The sequence below is a fragment of the Cydia splendana genome, unplaced genomic scaffold, assembly GCF_910591565.1.
Source record: "Cydia splendana unplaced genomic scaffold, ilCydSple1.2 scaffold_80_ctg1, whole genome shotgun sequence".
NCBI classification, from domain to species: Eukaryota; Metazoa; Arthropoda; class Insecta; order Lepidoptera; family Tortricidae; genus Cydia; species Cydia splendana.
The window spans coordinates 315,872-332,537 of NW_026946906.1; the positions used below are offsets into that span (position 1 = coordinate 315,872).

The following is a 16,666-nucleotide window of genomic DNA, read 5'->3' on the forward strand; positions in this document are numbered from 1 at the left end:
TTGACAGTAGACAATAACAGATTTTATTGTTTTTAACTTAAGAGTTATACATATACAAATAACAATATTTGGTACTTCACAACAAGAGGATATTTATAATAAGTTAAAAATAATTCTTTTGGGCCTTATTAACTAAAGATATAAAAATTGTCTAGTTTACGCGAAAATAGTAGGTAACTAAAGTCACTAAACATAAATCTTTATTATTATTATGTTTTAACATCTGGCGGCACGGCAGTGCCCCCGCCAAGACGAGCAAAGCGCAAGGGCACTATCTACAGTATCTACCTTTTCTCGAAGCGCTTCGTCGTTTTTTGGAACCCTCATAACTTGGGGTTGGATTATACTAGATAAACAAAGTTCTCGGACTTATTAAGCATATCAATTGCATAGCTCTTATACTTTAGATTTTATTCATATCTAAAAACTTCGATTTCGTCACTGACTCACTCACTTGATGATTATCAATACCTTTAGGGTACTTCCTGAAGTCCTCTAAGAAGCTGAAATTTGATATGTAAGATAGTTTTAGTACACAAACAACAAATAAATTCAAAAACTTGAATTTTTTAATCCCTAAGGGGATGATGAGGGGGTTTAATCTTGTATGGGGAATCAATAATCGCTGAACAGATTTAGTTGAAATTTGGTATGTAGATAGGTATTGTTATGGGGAAGGATATAGAATAGATTTCAACCTCAAAGTTTACCCTTACGGGGTGAAGGCAGATTTCAACCCCAAAGTTTACCCTTACGGGGTGAAGGGTTTATATGGGGAATCAGTAAGAAGTACATTGTGTAACAGTTGCCCCCAGATACTTATTTCAGGATTTTTAATAGTAAATCACCCCCAACCCTTTAAATTAGGGGATGGAAGATTGTCATAAGCAACTTACAAAAAGAAGTGAAATCCCACCAAAAACATTTTGATGTAAAATGTTGCCCAGATGAAACCATAAGGCTCGCACTGTCAAAAAGTTATCAGATCTCTTGCCAAGCTTCTAACTCTACAAGCCCTAACTTCACTAGCTCTACACCTTAGTCAAAGTATGTGGCTCGGCCGTTTCGTTTCTACAAGAACTATTGTATGTATAATAAAAAAAACCGCCCAAGTGCAAGTCGGACTCGCGTTCCAAGGGTTCCGTACATTACACAATTTTTAACAATATGTTTTTTTAGTGAAAAGTGAGTAAAATGTCCGTAGGGATCGGATCAAAAACTAAGTACTTAAGTCCGACTCACGCCACAGATTATACAATAGTTCTTACGAACAGATACTTATCTCTCAAACAAAACGCAAATACCTACCGTTTTGATACCTACACAAAAATACAATGGAGTGACCTTCAACGCGCCGCTCCCCGCACCGCGCGCACCGGCACAACGCTAGGGTTGCTGACGCTTGGAAATGATAAATAAATACCCACTTAAACAGAGGAGTGAAATAAAAGGAAAGCTAAATCTTAAATTATACCTAATATTCCGATTATGCTTTAGTGTTTGCGAAATAGTCATTTTAAAAGGTCATATGTCCCTGCAGTAACCGCAGTGTTTACGCCGTTTTATAAACCGCGCAATAATCCCAGCAAGAATTAGTTTTAAAACTTCGTGTAATTTAAAACCAGATAGAGATTAATGTTACATAGTCTTCTTCTTCTTCTTCGACCTAGCGTTTTCCCGGCCTGGCGCCAGGGACATCTTCATCTCCGTGACGTGAAGCTGCTGGACATGCCTTCCGAGGACAGGCCAGGTCTCGCTACCATATAGTAGGACTGGTCGGATGATGCTCTTGTACACAAGGCCCTTTAGCTTCACCGGTATCCTGGGGTCGCAGAGGACACCGGTTACTTCTCGCCATTTTGCCCAAGCAGCGCTAATTCGGGCTTGGACGTCGTGATCGATTTCACCCGATTCGTGCAGCACGGACCCAAGGTATTTGAATTTATTCGTTTTCACGACACAATCGTCTCCTACCTTTATGGGGTCGGGGTCCGTGCCGCCACATGCCATGTACTCGGTCTTCGCAACATTTAGTTTCAGACCGCCGTTCTCTAGCGCACCCTTCCATTGGTTCACTTTATGCTCCAGTTTCTGTTAATTAATGTTACATAGTAAAGAAAAATAATAGAAACCCCATGAATAAATGTAATTAATTATAAGTTAACCAGAGCAAAAATGAGTAGGCACTTTCCGGTGTAAACTTACTGTCGTTAAAATAAACATTTACCAAAATAAATTAAAAATTTACTACCTATTTCAAATAGATAGATATCTAAATCTATACATTTGTCACACATATTAAACATTACATGTTTAATTAAAGAAATTCAATAGTAGATAGGTACCTACTACCCGCGCGATTCGAACTTTAAGATATCGCGCCGTTAGACATTCACTAGATATGAAATAGTAAAGATATGTGACGTTCCACGGCAAAAGGTAGCTTATGGCGGCTGGCGCTTACGCTTATTATTATCGCCACTCCAATATTCAGTCGGGGCTACGGTACCTTTTGCCGTGGAACGTCACATATCTTTACTATTTCTTATCTAGTGCATCTCTAATTCATTTCCCGAATCCCGCCATACGTGTAACTATCGTAAAACAATTTTTACGCCGCACTGTCAATACAGTGCGGCGCGCGGTGACGTGCGTACGTGAGCGCGTGTGGCAACCAACTGGCTTGCTTTTCTACCGTGAACGGGAGCAGATTCGTAGGTATTAATCCGAGCTCGCGCAGAGAGTTCCATAGGCCTGCTCACGCTTAGCTCCACATTTCTAATAGGTTTTCCTGTCATCTATAGGTAAAGAGCTAATATGTGTATTTTTTTCATAATAAAAAGACCCAGTAGTTTCGGAGATAAGGGTAATGTTAATTTTTTGCCTGTTTTCTTAAATAACTTCTAAACTATTTATTTTAAAATTATGAAAAAAATATATTTGAGATTCTAATTCTAAAATGAGCCCCTTCATTTGATATATAACAAAGATATAGTTTTTTTTCTTCTATTTATCATTCATCTCAAAAGTGACCCCTTTATTTAAATTTATATTACATATTTACTTTACATGTATGTCTTTGGGTTATAGACAAATTTCAACTTATTAGTCCAGTAGTTTCGGAGCAAATAGGCTGTGACAGACGGACAGCCAGACACACGAGTGATCCTATAAGGGTTCAGTTTTATTCCTTTTGAGGTACGGAACCCTAAAAATAATGATTATAATAAGTTTTTCACCTTATGCCCATGTGGCGGTAGCAAAACAGCCAAGCCACATATTTTGACTAAGGTGTAGAGTTAGTGAAGGGGCTTGTAGAGTTTGAAGCTTGGCTCGACAAGAGATCTGATAACTTTTTAACAGTGCCAGTCTTAGGCTTATGGTTTCTTCTTAGCAACATTTTACATGAAAATGTTTTTGGTGGAATAATTTTTTACAGTATAAATATTTATTCGTAACAGTTAGTATTATCTTTTAACATGATTTTTACTGTACATCTGGGCCCTATTTCACCAACGTGACAGGTGCGACATTTGTCGACATCACTGTTACTGACGTCACAGGCCTTTATAGGCTACGGTAACCGCTTACCATCAGACGAGCGGTGTGGTTGTTTGCCACCAACCAGTGTTGGGCGTAATTAATTACTCGTGTAATTTAATTACATGTAATTAAAATGTTTGTAATTTAATTACATGTAATTAAAATGTTTGTAATTTAATTACATGTAATTAATTTTTCTGTGTAATTTGCAATTGTGATTACATTAATTAGTAATTAAATTACTCAATTACTTTTCATTTACCTTTTTAATAATATGCAAATAAGAACAAATTTACTTGTAGTAATTATAAAAACTTTTATGAATTCCATTATACGCTGGATAACGTTATAACATATTTTTTATCCCTGGAATCATACCTTTACAGGGTACTATGTGACAAACCACGTTGAATATGGCGGTTGGCGCTTACGTCGCGTAGCACCGCATTAGTATTGGGGCGCCGGTAATAATGACGTAAGCGCCGACCTAAGGTGCCTTTCGGGTTGGACTGTAGCAAAGGGGGGGCTGGGACTTGGACAATTGTCACAAGAAATACGACAGTTTTCACGAAATTCCGACACAGAACTCATTTACTGTCAAGAATTACCGAAAGTTCTTTGAAATCTTGTGTCAATTGTCATCATTATCATCATAAACATCACAAGAAAGATACCTGTTTTTTGCCGATATAATAAAGTTTTTTTTTAATAATACAATGATAGTGACAAACAGGAATAAGGCCCGTCCGATGGTAAGCTATAACCGTAGCCCATGGATGCCTGTGACGTCAGCAACAATGTCACGTTGGTGAAATAGGGCCCTGGTGCTACATTACGACACCGGTGCTATAATAAGCACATTAAAACACTCCCTTTGGCCGTGTTTTAAAATTCGTCATTCGTTGCAAAAATTTCTATTTTTCGCACTTCTATCGTAAATAACTACCTATGTATTAATAAAAAAAGTTACCTATATAAGTAAGTAGTTACTGCCTTTAAAAAGTATAAGTGTCTAAATGTTATTAGACTTTTTGATTCTTTAAAACGTCTTTAGGTCAATAAAGCAAGTGAAAAATTATTAGAGTTAGACCAAGAAAAGTCTGCAGCGATTTGGACAACCCACGCAGTGAAGGTGTTATTTATAAGTCATAATTTCATAGAAGTTTCTTCAAATCGGCCTTATTAATGAGAGATTAAAAATATTCAAAATTATCTTAAAATATTTTAATCTATTATTTCATCTCATACGTTCAATAAGGCCCGGGACTGGACCTTTTTACCTGCACTGAAAGTGGATCTTCTTAGCAACAAGTACAAATTCAAAATAATAGGGAGCAACTGCTATTTTTGAATGCTGGGCCTTGTTACCCGCCGGGCCTCATATGCCTGCACCTCACCTACCTTATTTATTTGTTTTACAAGGGGAAAATTTGTTGATTAATCGTGCTAATATTGATACCCAAACAAGCGAAACATTCTAAAATTGAACCACAAGCGTAGCGAGTGGTTCGTAAAGTTGAACCTCGAGCGTAGTGAAGGTTTCAAGGGACGAGGGTTAAATAAAATTTTCACTGCATCAGCTCGTAAAGGCCCTCTTGATTGTTCGAAACGGATAAGAAGAGTGGCATTTAATTTGATGCAAATTTTGAGTTGTTTCCGTAGGTATACTCGTAAAGCTCAGTTGGTTGGTAAAATTGACTTTAAAATGATAAATATTGAATAACGTTAGTTTGAAATTGATTTAAATGATAAAGTAAATATTATCGGAGATATATATATCGGATATCGCTCTTAAACAAAAAATATATGTCGCTAGTCATTTATAACCTAAAAGCGCCAAATTACGCAAAATTATATTGAAATGACACCTGTCTATTGAATTTGAAGAATACTTACTTTAACAAGGGTGGTTATCTGTATGACAATGCACCTAAAATAATTTTCAAATGTATCTATTATTTCTATACTTAACACGATAACGAATTCTACGTAAACCAAACCGCGGGCAATCCCTAGTACATATAGAAATAAATAAGTGTAGGTAAGTTTCCATTAGTGTACCTACTATTAACAATATAACTATTTACCATTGATAATAATTTTATAAACGTTTTGCGTATTTTTTACGGGCGCTAATCGCTAGCCCGCCACCGTCGATCGCTGCCTCCTGCCATGGCGCACAGCGCGGCGCGCGAAAACGCCGCGCGTTTGAAATGTAACTCAATATAAGCGCGGAATGCATACTTACGTATCAGTATTTAGTGTCGCCGTGATTTTATATTTCTAATATTTTGTGTGGGAACTAAGATCTTTATTATGACCGTGTAATATTAACTCTACAAACTTTAATTAAATATTGGCTATACTGCTTAACCAGAAATCAATATCTAGACAAGCACATTGTCTACATTTCTAACTTTTTACAAGTATACTAAGTTGATAGATAATATCGTAATTTTACAATATCAGCTACTTTAATTCTTTATTGACAAAGTAATTCGTGTTTTTACGTTCACCAGAAAGCAGCTGTTCCAGATTTCTAAAAACCGAATACTGTGAATAAATTAAAGTGTTATTGAACATGTTGCAGTTTTTTGTAACTTTAATTTTATATTTACATAGTTATTTAGCAAAATTGAAATATTTAAATATGGCCGAACGCTCCACCTATAATTTTCTAATATTTTACATAAATGTTATTTAACATGCATGCAATAACATATCAAAAAAGAAAAAACTTTAATGTTATCAAAACCCATTTTTGTTCCACCGCTGGTCTATTAATACTGTAAACAATACGTCGCTTGCTTTCTTATGTTCTAATAAGGAAGATGGAGATCCTTTTTTGGATTCTGTCGGCTTGGTAAGTTTAAATGTGATCAGTTTTAAATTGCATTTTATAAAATAAGAAAAGTGGATTGTTAGATTATTAGATCAGTTCTGTCGCTTGCTTCGCGGATTTGTGTCGGTCGATCAGGGAACTTGCAATTACGTTTGAATTTGACTTGTGTGTTTGTGTGAGTTTCTCGTGTCTGGTGTGCCGAAGAGGTGAGTTTTAATAGTAATAGTGCTTTGTTCTGTTTTGGTGTACAATGTTTTCTTTTCCTGATACTAATATTTTAAAATTTTGACCTTGGTCTTGAAATACTGTGTAGGGTTCCGTGTATACTGGGTCCATGTTATCTCTATCTTCCTTTTTTTTATTAATATTAAGTCTCCTACTTTTTATTTTATATATTTTTTTAATATTTTTGTTTTTCAAGTTGTTTTGTCTTAATTAAATTATGTCTAGCGTCCTCCTGGGACTTTTGCAATCTATACTTAAGTTCTATAGAATAAGAGTTAAAATTATAAATTTGGTCTATTTGTTATATAAAATTACGGTTTAGTGTAAACTGATATTTTTAGATGCCGAAAAGTATGATTATTTGAAAATTTGTTATATAATTTTGATACTATGTCATTGGCAATGTAATGGTTGCATTAATATGTGTGTGTTGTTTTTATTTTTGTGCTGTATGACTGGGTTTTTTTTTTTTACAAGATGTTCTTACTTATTGGTAATATTTGTAACCTGATTTTGAATAACAGTATATGGCTCTTTTATACATTGGGTAATAATAACTATGTGGTTAAAAGGATTTTTCTACATTGATGACGAAAAACTCGTATTGTAGCATAATATACCTAATACTTATCATATAATTTTTCGAGTGAAATAAGTTTTGTTTTCTTTTATTTATTTATATATATGTTTTTTTTTATTACATTGACCTGTTGTAGGTATGGCAAGTAGGTTGTTAGGTATCTTTGCGAATTCTCTTCGACATGTTAACTGGTCATTAACTCACTAATTTATTATTACATTTTGGACACAATACAACGTGTATTGTATTTACATTTTATATATAAAGTATTTTATGTGATTTAATTGTGTTTTTTTTTATTTACTTAACTTATTTTTAATTAAGTATGTATTTTTATTTTTATTTAATTGATTTGTTTATTGTTATCACTGTAATTGTAGGTATTTATTTAATGTTGGTATTACGTTTATTTTTTTTTTATAATTAATATTCTTTGTCTTAATTTAGTTTTATTCATAAATATATTTAGTACATAATTTATTATATTATTTATTTATTTTCTTTTCATTTAAATTTATTTATTTATTTGGGTAAAAATCATTTATTTCCTTTTCTGTTTTGATTGATAGTTGTTTTTAGGGTTCCGTACCCAAAGGGTAAACGGGACCCTATTACTAAGACTTCGCTGTCCGTCCGTCCGTCCGTCCGTCCGTCCGTCCGTCCGTCCGTCCGTCCGTCCGTCCGTCCGTCCGTCCGTCCGTCCGTCCGTCTGTCACCAGGCTGTATCTCACGAACCGTGATAGCTAGACAGTTGAAATTTTCACAGATGATGTATTTCTGTTGCCGCTATAACAACAAATACTAAAAACAGAATAAAATAAAGATTTAAATGGGGCTCCCATACAACAAACGTGATTTTTGACCAAAGTTAAGCAACGTCGGGAGTGGTCAGTACTTGGATGGGTGACCGTTTTTTTTTTGCTTTTTTTTTTTGTTTTTTTTTTTTATATGGTACGGAACCCTTCGTGCGCGAGTCCGACTCGCACTTGCCCGATTTTTTATTTAGTATAATGCTATATTTGATTTTTATATGTAAGTATATATTTTTTTTACAGGCTGTTTTTTTAACACATGTTTATATTAATAAACATATTATGTGTCCAAGGACCTTCATGCAAGGTAACTCGACCGTATCATGATGTCTCAAGGATTTAGTGCTTGTAAAAAAATGCTATTTTAATGTGTTATAGTGTCTATTATTTTCCCTGGGGTTTTCATTTATTATTTTCAGAATTCTTGCTCGTGATTTGTGGAAAATTTGTTTATTATTGTAATAATTGATCGCCAATGAGCCATTTTGTAATGTCTGCATTGTGACCTAATAATGTAAGCTGACTTTGTGATACCTGTCACCTGTCTTTTAAAAAGTACACAGCGCCTTTTAATAGCGCTCTCGGTCGGCCGACCTTTTTTACATACAACATATTTATTAAGGATACAAAATTTTATTATTTATTATAGCGCGCTAATACATATTACGCGTAATATGTATTGCCACACAGTTGTTTTCACACATCGGAACAACAAAAAACCTTTCCGTGTGCCCAAGGACCGCTGCAATTGAGAGCTCGCTCGAATTGTTTAGGTTTCAAGGGTTATTGCCTGGTTGTATCCTGGTGTACCTTGCTTACATTATTTATTTTCACGAGCTACCCCGTTTTGAAAGGAAATCATCATTTTGAAAACTTAAAGCATATAAGAGTCACAATACCTTTTAGTTGATCAGACTAATCGTTGGTTGCAACACTTATCTGTTTTAGCTCTTTCAATGTGATGTTTATATATTTCCTTCCCTTTTATTTTGTTTATTTGTCTTTCATTATATTTATTTGATACCTACTTGATTTTCATATTATATGTTGTAAATAATTTTCAGTTTAAAACTCTAATAATGCGTCAAATGTATGAACTGTTTATGGTTATTTTTTTTTTCCTTCAATTTATGTACTTGAAAATTTGAGATGACATGGCATGTGTTGCATGTACATCCGTATTTGTTGACGTGTGACGAGAACGCGTGACGCGGCCTTCACAAGTCTGGTGCATTCCATTAATCGTATGTTTAAGTAGATTAGCAGTTAGTGTTGATATGTATTACTTTGTATGTTTTGTTGGCAATTTCTTGGATGTGAGTATTGATGTTCTAATTTAATTTTTGTATTATTCATTATATTCGAATATTATAAGGATATGAGAGTGGTGAGCTGATGGCATTTTCTTATTTTTATGCAATAATTAATTAGTATAGTAGTAGATTCGTGGCTTGAATATTATTGATATATATAAATGTAAGTTAATGTAAGTTTGTTATTTATTTACTTTAGATTAAAAAAAAACAAAATATTTACTCAGATTGGCTATACATTTTGATTGACGATTGCCATGACATGTCATAATAATAAGTTATACTGTTAAAAAAAATGATTTCAAATTTTTAAATTGAATAGATAATAATAATAATTAAAAAGAAATAGTCAGAATAGATAGAAATAGATGGAATAGAATTTGCATTAAAGGTACTAAAGTATGTATGTATGTAAGTTGAAATAATTTGACCTAAAATAATAATGATATTCTGTGTAAAAATAATGTGTTGACTTGTAAAATACTTCTACTTTACCAATAAAAGTTTGATTGAATGATTGTAATAGTAAAATTATTAGATTGATTTTTTTTTTTTTAATACGAAATTAAATTGTAACTGGATATGAAGGCATTTGCGAACATATATTAAATATGTTACCTATTGAAAACGAAATGGTGTAAAAGCTAAATTTTTGAACGTTAAATTGGATAATAATTTGAAAAGACCATAAGCGATGTTGTTTAATGTGTGGAATAGGTAGTAGATTCTAGTGTTTGTCAGTTAGTCAAAGTTAATGTTAGGTTAGTTTGTTAGTGGTTTTGTCTTTATGTTGGGAAATGGGTTTCGTTTGGAAATGTTAGGTTAGTTTGTTAGTATTAGTGTTAGTGGTGGGTGGTGGGTTAGTGGGTTATTTTGTTTTGAAACGAATCTAAATAATGATATTATGATGTTAAATGTTAGTGTTATTGTTAGTTATGGGTGGTGGTGGGTTAGTGGTTTGTTTTGTTTTAAACGAAGCTAAATAATGTTATTATGTCGTCAATGTGAGTGTTATTGTTGAGGTGGTTTTTTTTTATATTGTGGTCTTTAAGATATATAATATAAGTTAATTGCAAAGATGGAAATAATGGAATGCACCCCCGTGTTAGTTATTTAATGTTGCTGATTGTTTTTTTTTTTGAGTTAACTTTTTGAGGTATGTTGTTTGTTTAAATTTTGTTTATTTGTTTTAATTAACGAATGATGCACTGGTTGAAATTAGTCGTCGAAGGAGAGCGTTGGTGACATGCTGCTCGTCGTTTCCGCTTCGGTCTTCGAGATATCTTGTATCAAGTAGGGTCGATGTCGTCTTGAGGTGCCGTTTGCTCGTCGATTCGAGGTGTTGGTTCTTCTTCGTCTGATTCGCTGCCGGTTTCGTCCAGTTGATATATTTCTCTTGCTGCTTTGATGAATTCGCCTTTGTCGTCTGCCATGTTGATCCACTCACATGTGCGTCCACCGTCCTATAAGTTTGTTACTAGGCCACTGGCAGTGAATGCATTAATAGCACTCGACACAATAAACTTAATATAAAATAATAATAAAGAGTATACACACGCACTCAACACTTTCAACTTTTTAGCAATTAACACATTAAATTGTTTACATTATTTTAGACACTTACAGCATCAGATGTCGACAGTAGTTTAATCACGCTAGGACATACAAAATTGGATTTTAGCACTGCACAACACAGACACTTCTAGCACAAGTAGGGTTTGCATGACGGATCCGAAATGTATGCGAATATCCGCGGATCCGGATCCAGATCCGGATAATTTCATACATTTCGGATCCGGATTGCAAACCCTAAGCACAAGAAAACCGCAAAAACACATAGAGTTTGCACACCGACATACAAATTTACTTCGAGCATAAGATACTTGCACTATCACTTTAATTTAAAAAACACGAATTCAATAAAAAATAGAGAAAAATATTTTAATAGAGTTTCAATTGGATTGACTGTTAAATAATGTGATTTGGTAGTTAGGGCTAAAGACCCATGACATCCTCTTCCCGTTCCGGTACCTATCTTATCCATTTACGGTCATACATACTTGGTATCTCTTTGTTTGCAACTCGTATCGATATTATAAAACAATTGTTTGGTATTATTTGAAGTCTCTACCAGCATCTCTATTATATTCCTTGCGTCCCGGCGTGGTGAAAGTAGCCGCGCCGCGTACCCTTTTTTTTGCATTTATTGTAACTGCACATGTTGTGATGGGCTAAGACCCTTTAAGCGGTGACCGCTTTGACTTTTGCGGGGCTTTGTATTTTGATTCGTTTGTTTGAGCCGACTCTCTTCCGTATTTTGCTCGCCTTTTACAACCCTTTACAATCGCCCAATATGCCTCACACTCGTTGTACATTGAGATCAGTGGGTTCCGTAAGAGGTCCCTTCTTTCCCTTGTTGCAGCCACCTTCAGGCATAAGCTTATTTCTTACTCAATGACCTCTATCCTAACCCAGTCAAGTACTAAAGGTAGGAATAAAATAAGGTTGCCGCTATACACGCACATGAGACCGCCACTACAGTATCTAAAGTAACAACTTCCACCAACCAAACTTGTGCGAAAGAAAATAATTTGTGTACTGAACCCACCGAGCTTGTCCCAGATATGCATCATCCCTCGTGCCTCGTGAGAGCCCTATAAATCGTTAATTTAGAATAAAATTGGGATGGTATAGTAACGACGAAATTAACATAGAGTTCGTTTATTAACCTGCGTCTTTCGGTAGACTAATAGTTGCCTGTTTTTGGGCAAGGGTAAAGATAGTTATCTACATTTGCTCGTTGAAAGACAGCATACTATAGGTGCTCAACATAGTTCAACCACTGCTTCTACTACCTGCTTAAAACAAACATCTGCAATTATGCAGACTCGAACCACATGAACACGTTATTTAGAGGTAAAATGGAAAGCTCTCACCAGGTAACTTGTACTCTTGTCTTGACTTCGCTGAGGTTTAACTTCGGCGTATGCGCAGGGATTTTACACATTTTAAAATCCATATACGTCAAACCGGCATTTCTCGGGATAAGATATTTTAATAGAATCGAAACCGAAACAAACGAAACCCGCGCGGTCAGTTAAATAAAAAAAGAAACACGGTCCGGCCCGCACATCTGGCGACAAAATGGTATTGCACCGTACACCATTGAAAAACCTTCCTGGGACGCGTCCGACCTCGGTGACGGTCAAAACAAAACTCCCGTACATTGTTAATGTGTTTATTGTAAATAAATTCTTGATTGTTAAGAGATATAAAATAATTGTATGAGGCCATACGCCTTGTGTAGAATGGCCCGAGCATTAACCGGAATGGGGACATTCCTACAACAGAATGGCCGTCTGTTAGCAACACTGGCGATCTTTAAAAATAAAACAAATAAAATGTGGGTAAGAATTGATTTTTAATAAAAAAATAACAGGCGGTTATTCTAGAGAGGCAAGATGATCGAGATGTAACGGCTGGTTCTTTGTTAAAATAATATAAGTTTAATTAATTGGAAAAGCAGAATACATTGATTTACAAATCAAAGGCTGTATATATTTCTGGAAGCAGATGACCTTTAATACTATGTTCGTTCTAAATGATCAACTTATCGATAAATGAATAGGGCTGTGAAAACAAAACATCGATGAACTTTATAAATGTTTTATTTAATGTGTGACCGGTAGTCGGACTCGTATATAGGTATGTTATTATTAGTACTCACTTTGTTACGCAGTCGATAAACTGGTGTTTAAGGCACAGGTCTTTCGTTACTGGGTGGTCTAGTATCAGTGTCTTCATTATGTCTTCGACGTTTGACGTTATTTTCAATGTCGCCAGTGGACATTAAAAGCATTCGTCTGGACTGCTTCTTAATGTATCACAATCACAGCCAAACCACAACACAATTATCCAATATTTCTTATAGCATATGAGATTTGCACTTTATTCACTCGTAAATAGAATAATAGTCTATCGAATATTATTTACACCGACTGCACTAGATAAACTAATCATAATTCTAGTACGGCTATCAGGTCATCGGGTATCAGGTCGAATAGATCTGATAACCGCACTAGGTGAAAAAATTTCCTTCCCTTTCGGTATGAGATACAATTGACCCGATAGGCTTTTATTATACCAATGTGCAATATTCAGAGAGACAATTCTAAATATATATTTGTCTCGTGTCTACTCCTTTGGAAATAGAAGATAGCTGTCCCGTACCAACGGTAGGAATAGTACTTTAAGTTACCGCCCCGCGGGATAGTTCATCATCGGATCTTACAGACCTGATACCGCAATGAACGTGTTAACAGTATCGATTACACATCAAACTAACTTAAGATCACTTCGATTTAAATGGATTATGAGAATGAAGAGAAATGGAGACAAAATGATCTCGCCTCAATTTCATTTCGCCACCCTTCCATCGAGTTGACATCACTGACTTCGTGGGAACCAGCGGTAACTTCCATTATATTCCGGTTTCCGGATTCTTGGACCACAGAATATCGTTAGAAGCAAGAAGAGATAATTATAAAGAGCGTGACATGGCCCATCGTGACGCCAAGCATCAAGCAACGCTCTATGGCAAGAGGATCCTGATTAATCCTGATGTGGCACGCAGCAAACCTAGCGACGGACTACTCTACTCAGCGCCCCCTACTAATCGTCGCCCTCTACGCTCGCCTTGTCGGCTGTGAGCATTTTCGCTCGCCACAATGGCTCTGAGCACCATGGCTGCACTCTTCATACGTCCGCCCAGACGAAGAAGACATTCGGCACGTCTCCGTTTTCATCCAAGAACGACAAGTTTAAGGAAAAGACAACGGGAAAGACTGTCCCAACGCAAAAGGAGCATATTCAAGAGAATTCACGCCATATTGCAAATAAATTAAAAGAAGTCATGTCACCAGCTAATATTATAATGACACTAATTGTTTTCAAGCCACACTCAGAAATGCACGTAAGCAGAATGCGCGATACTCGACGCGCGCGGGAATTATTAACGCAGCACGGACCGGAATGCATTCTATCAGCGTTATTTTTCTAGTTCACGAACGCGGAGTTATAATCGTTATGGAAATAGAGTTACAAGTGTGTCCTGTTCAGAACCTCTGCGTCGAAGGACCTGGTCGTCAACCGTATCGGTTGACTAAGGGGGGAGTACTATGGCGGTCAGCAAAATATAATCAGCGCGTGTCGATAGCTTAGTATAGATTAGAGCACGCGCTGATTCAGTTGAGATATTGTATGTGTCGCCGCAGATTAGAGATGTGATGTAAAGATAACAGGATGTATAAAACGCTTAGGTATGATTGAATAAATTAGTCTAAGATTGCCAGTCAACGGTGTCTTTACTCAATCAACCCAGTTCCTCTAAAACTAACATCATTTTAATAGGTAACAATCCTAAAAATGTAATGGTTTCTGAATCAAACTATATAGTATATACCTACAACATAAATTGCCAATGTTGGTTAATTAATTATTATTTTTTAGGAATCGAACTTTGTTAAAAACGTTAAATTTTAATGGCAATATGTCGGCGCATGTTTGAAAACATTTTTTATATATTTCAAATGAAGCTTTCTCAAAAATAAGTGGAAATATTGTCATTACGTTCGTAATAATAGGCTGCGAAACACCGTGTTGCGCGCGCTAAAGCGCGTCACAACCAAATCAACTTACTGCAGTCATTTAATCTTTGGCCACAATAACTCCAATTATATTGCACTTAGCTCAGCACAAGCATGCAGAATACAAGGAAGGCACGGAGCGACTCAGCCTCCTCGTCTCAAAGCTAGCACACGACTGCCGGCCACGCCTTTTTCGAACTACATACGCACGAAATGTTGAAAAATATTCGATTTCTTAAAAAAAAATGATTGATTAACATTATTCTACGTTGCATTGGTAGTGTCGATTAAAACATTTATTTTAGTTTAAAAATAACTTTAATCGAATGAACCGTTTAGTAGAAATAGGCAAAGTTAATCGCAAAACGGCCTATCGTAATGTTCCTTTTTTGGAAAAATTATAAGTCACAGGAAAAAAGTCAAACGTTACAAATGTTGCACATAAAACGTAGATTCATATATATTTTTTTCATATTTTTTTGTTGAACCGTTAAGAAGATATATACTCTAGAAAGTGAGAGTTTACGGCCAAAAACGGCGCCTAGCGCCTTAAAGAGGAATTTAGGATCATGCAGGAAATGGGTATCTTGATGTGTATTTGTACACACCTATACGTAGTTATAGGGCGCTTGCGCCGATTGCTTGACCAGTATTAAACTAGCTTGCGAACTAGACGGTTGTTTCACTCATATATGTCAGTGTCGAACGAGGATTCTTAAGTACCCGCGCGAAGTGAAAAAAAAATGGCGTTTTTTGGAAATTTAACGAATTTCGATCACAAAACAGGCGAATGGCAGATATTTCACAGCAAAATAAAGCAATTCTTTGTGGTGAATAAAATTGTGGATTAAGAGGACAAGCGCGCCCTTTTATTCACTCACTTAACGGACGAAACCTACCGCTTGTTACGTAACTTGGCTCATCCAAAGGAATTAGAGGAGCTCGAGTTCAAGGAGCTAGTGAAATTACTCGACGGCCACTTCAAGAAAAAGCAGTGTACGTACACTGATAAGGCCAAGTTTTATGCTGCGACGAGAGTACCAAGCGAGACTTTAGGGGACTGGGCGGCGCGATTAAGAGGATTGGCAACTTATTGCAATTTTGGCGCGGCTCTGGAAGCGAATTTAGCAGATCGTTTCATCCTAGGCTTGGGCTCGGGGCCCGAGCGTGATAAATTATTTGAAAAAACGGCTACCCTCTCGATGGCGGAGGCTCTGGAGATTGCAGAGAAAGCAGCGGTCGCTAGGGAAGCGAAGACGGAGATGGCGGCAACTGTCAAAGAAGAGCCCGTATTTTATGGGGCTAGTGGAAATCCACGCCTCGGCCGTGCCCATTTCGGCAAAAGGGCATCGCGGGCATCGCGGCGGTAGCAACAGCGGTGGCGTGAACCGGCCGGCCGGAGGCGAGCAGCGGCAGCGAGATGATTCCCGATGTGCCATTTGTGGAATGAGAAACCATGATGTAGATAGTTGCCGTTACAAGCATTATCGATGCCAGAAATATGGAGTTATAGGACATTTAAAAAAAGTATGTAAAAGCAAAATTTCGCGAGTGAACTGCATCGCCACTGAACTGGAGGAAAACGTGACCGATGGAGCTGAGCAGTGTTGTAGGGAGTGCTAAAACTTTAATTTAAGGTACGTGCCTAATATTAAACCAATTACCTTAGATGTGATTTTAGATGGTAAAAATTTAACCATGGAACT

At 36.2% G+C, this 16,666-nt stretch overlaps 1 protein-coding gene and 1 pseudogene across 1 annotated transcript; one reads left to right on the forward strand and one right to left on the reverse strand.

The window, feature by feature from the left end:
- Positions 1 to 1,638: 1,638 nt before the first annotated feature.
- Positions 1,639 to 10,748, reverse strand: LOC134805911 (uncharacterized). Its single transcript, XM_063779106.1, has 2 exons — positions 10,635 to 10,748; positions 1,639 to 2,091 (listed from the first exon to the last, which is right to left on the reverse strand). The coding sequence occupies exons 1-2, from the start codon at positions 10,746 to 10,748 to the stop codon at positions 1,639 to 1,641; spliced, it is 567 nt and encodes a 188-aa protein (XP_063635176.1).
- Positions 10,749 to 15,553: 4,805 nt separating this feature from the next.
- Positions 15,554 to 16,330, forward strand: LOC134805912 (uncharacterized; annotated as a pseudogene).
- The last annotated feature ends 336 nt before the right edge of the window (positions 16,331 to 16,666 follow it).

Bases quoted from the DNA above. Each gene is read 5' to 3' on its own strand.
- LOC134805911 (XM_063779106.1), bottom strand. From the start codon at position 10,748: ATGGCAGACGACAAAGGCGAATTCATCAAAGCAGCAAGAGAAATATAT. The intron at 2,092-10,634 runs GCACCTCAAGAC...ATTAATTAACAG, and splicing joins CTCGAATCGACGAGCAAACG to AAACTGGAGCATAAAGTGAA.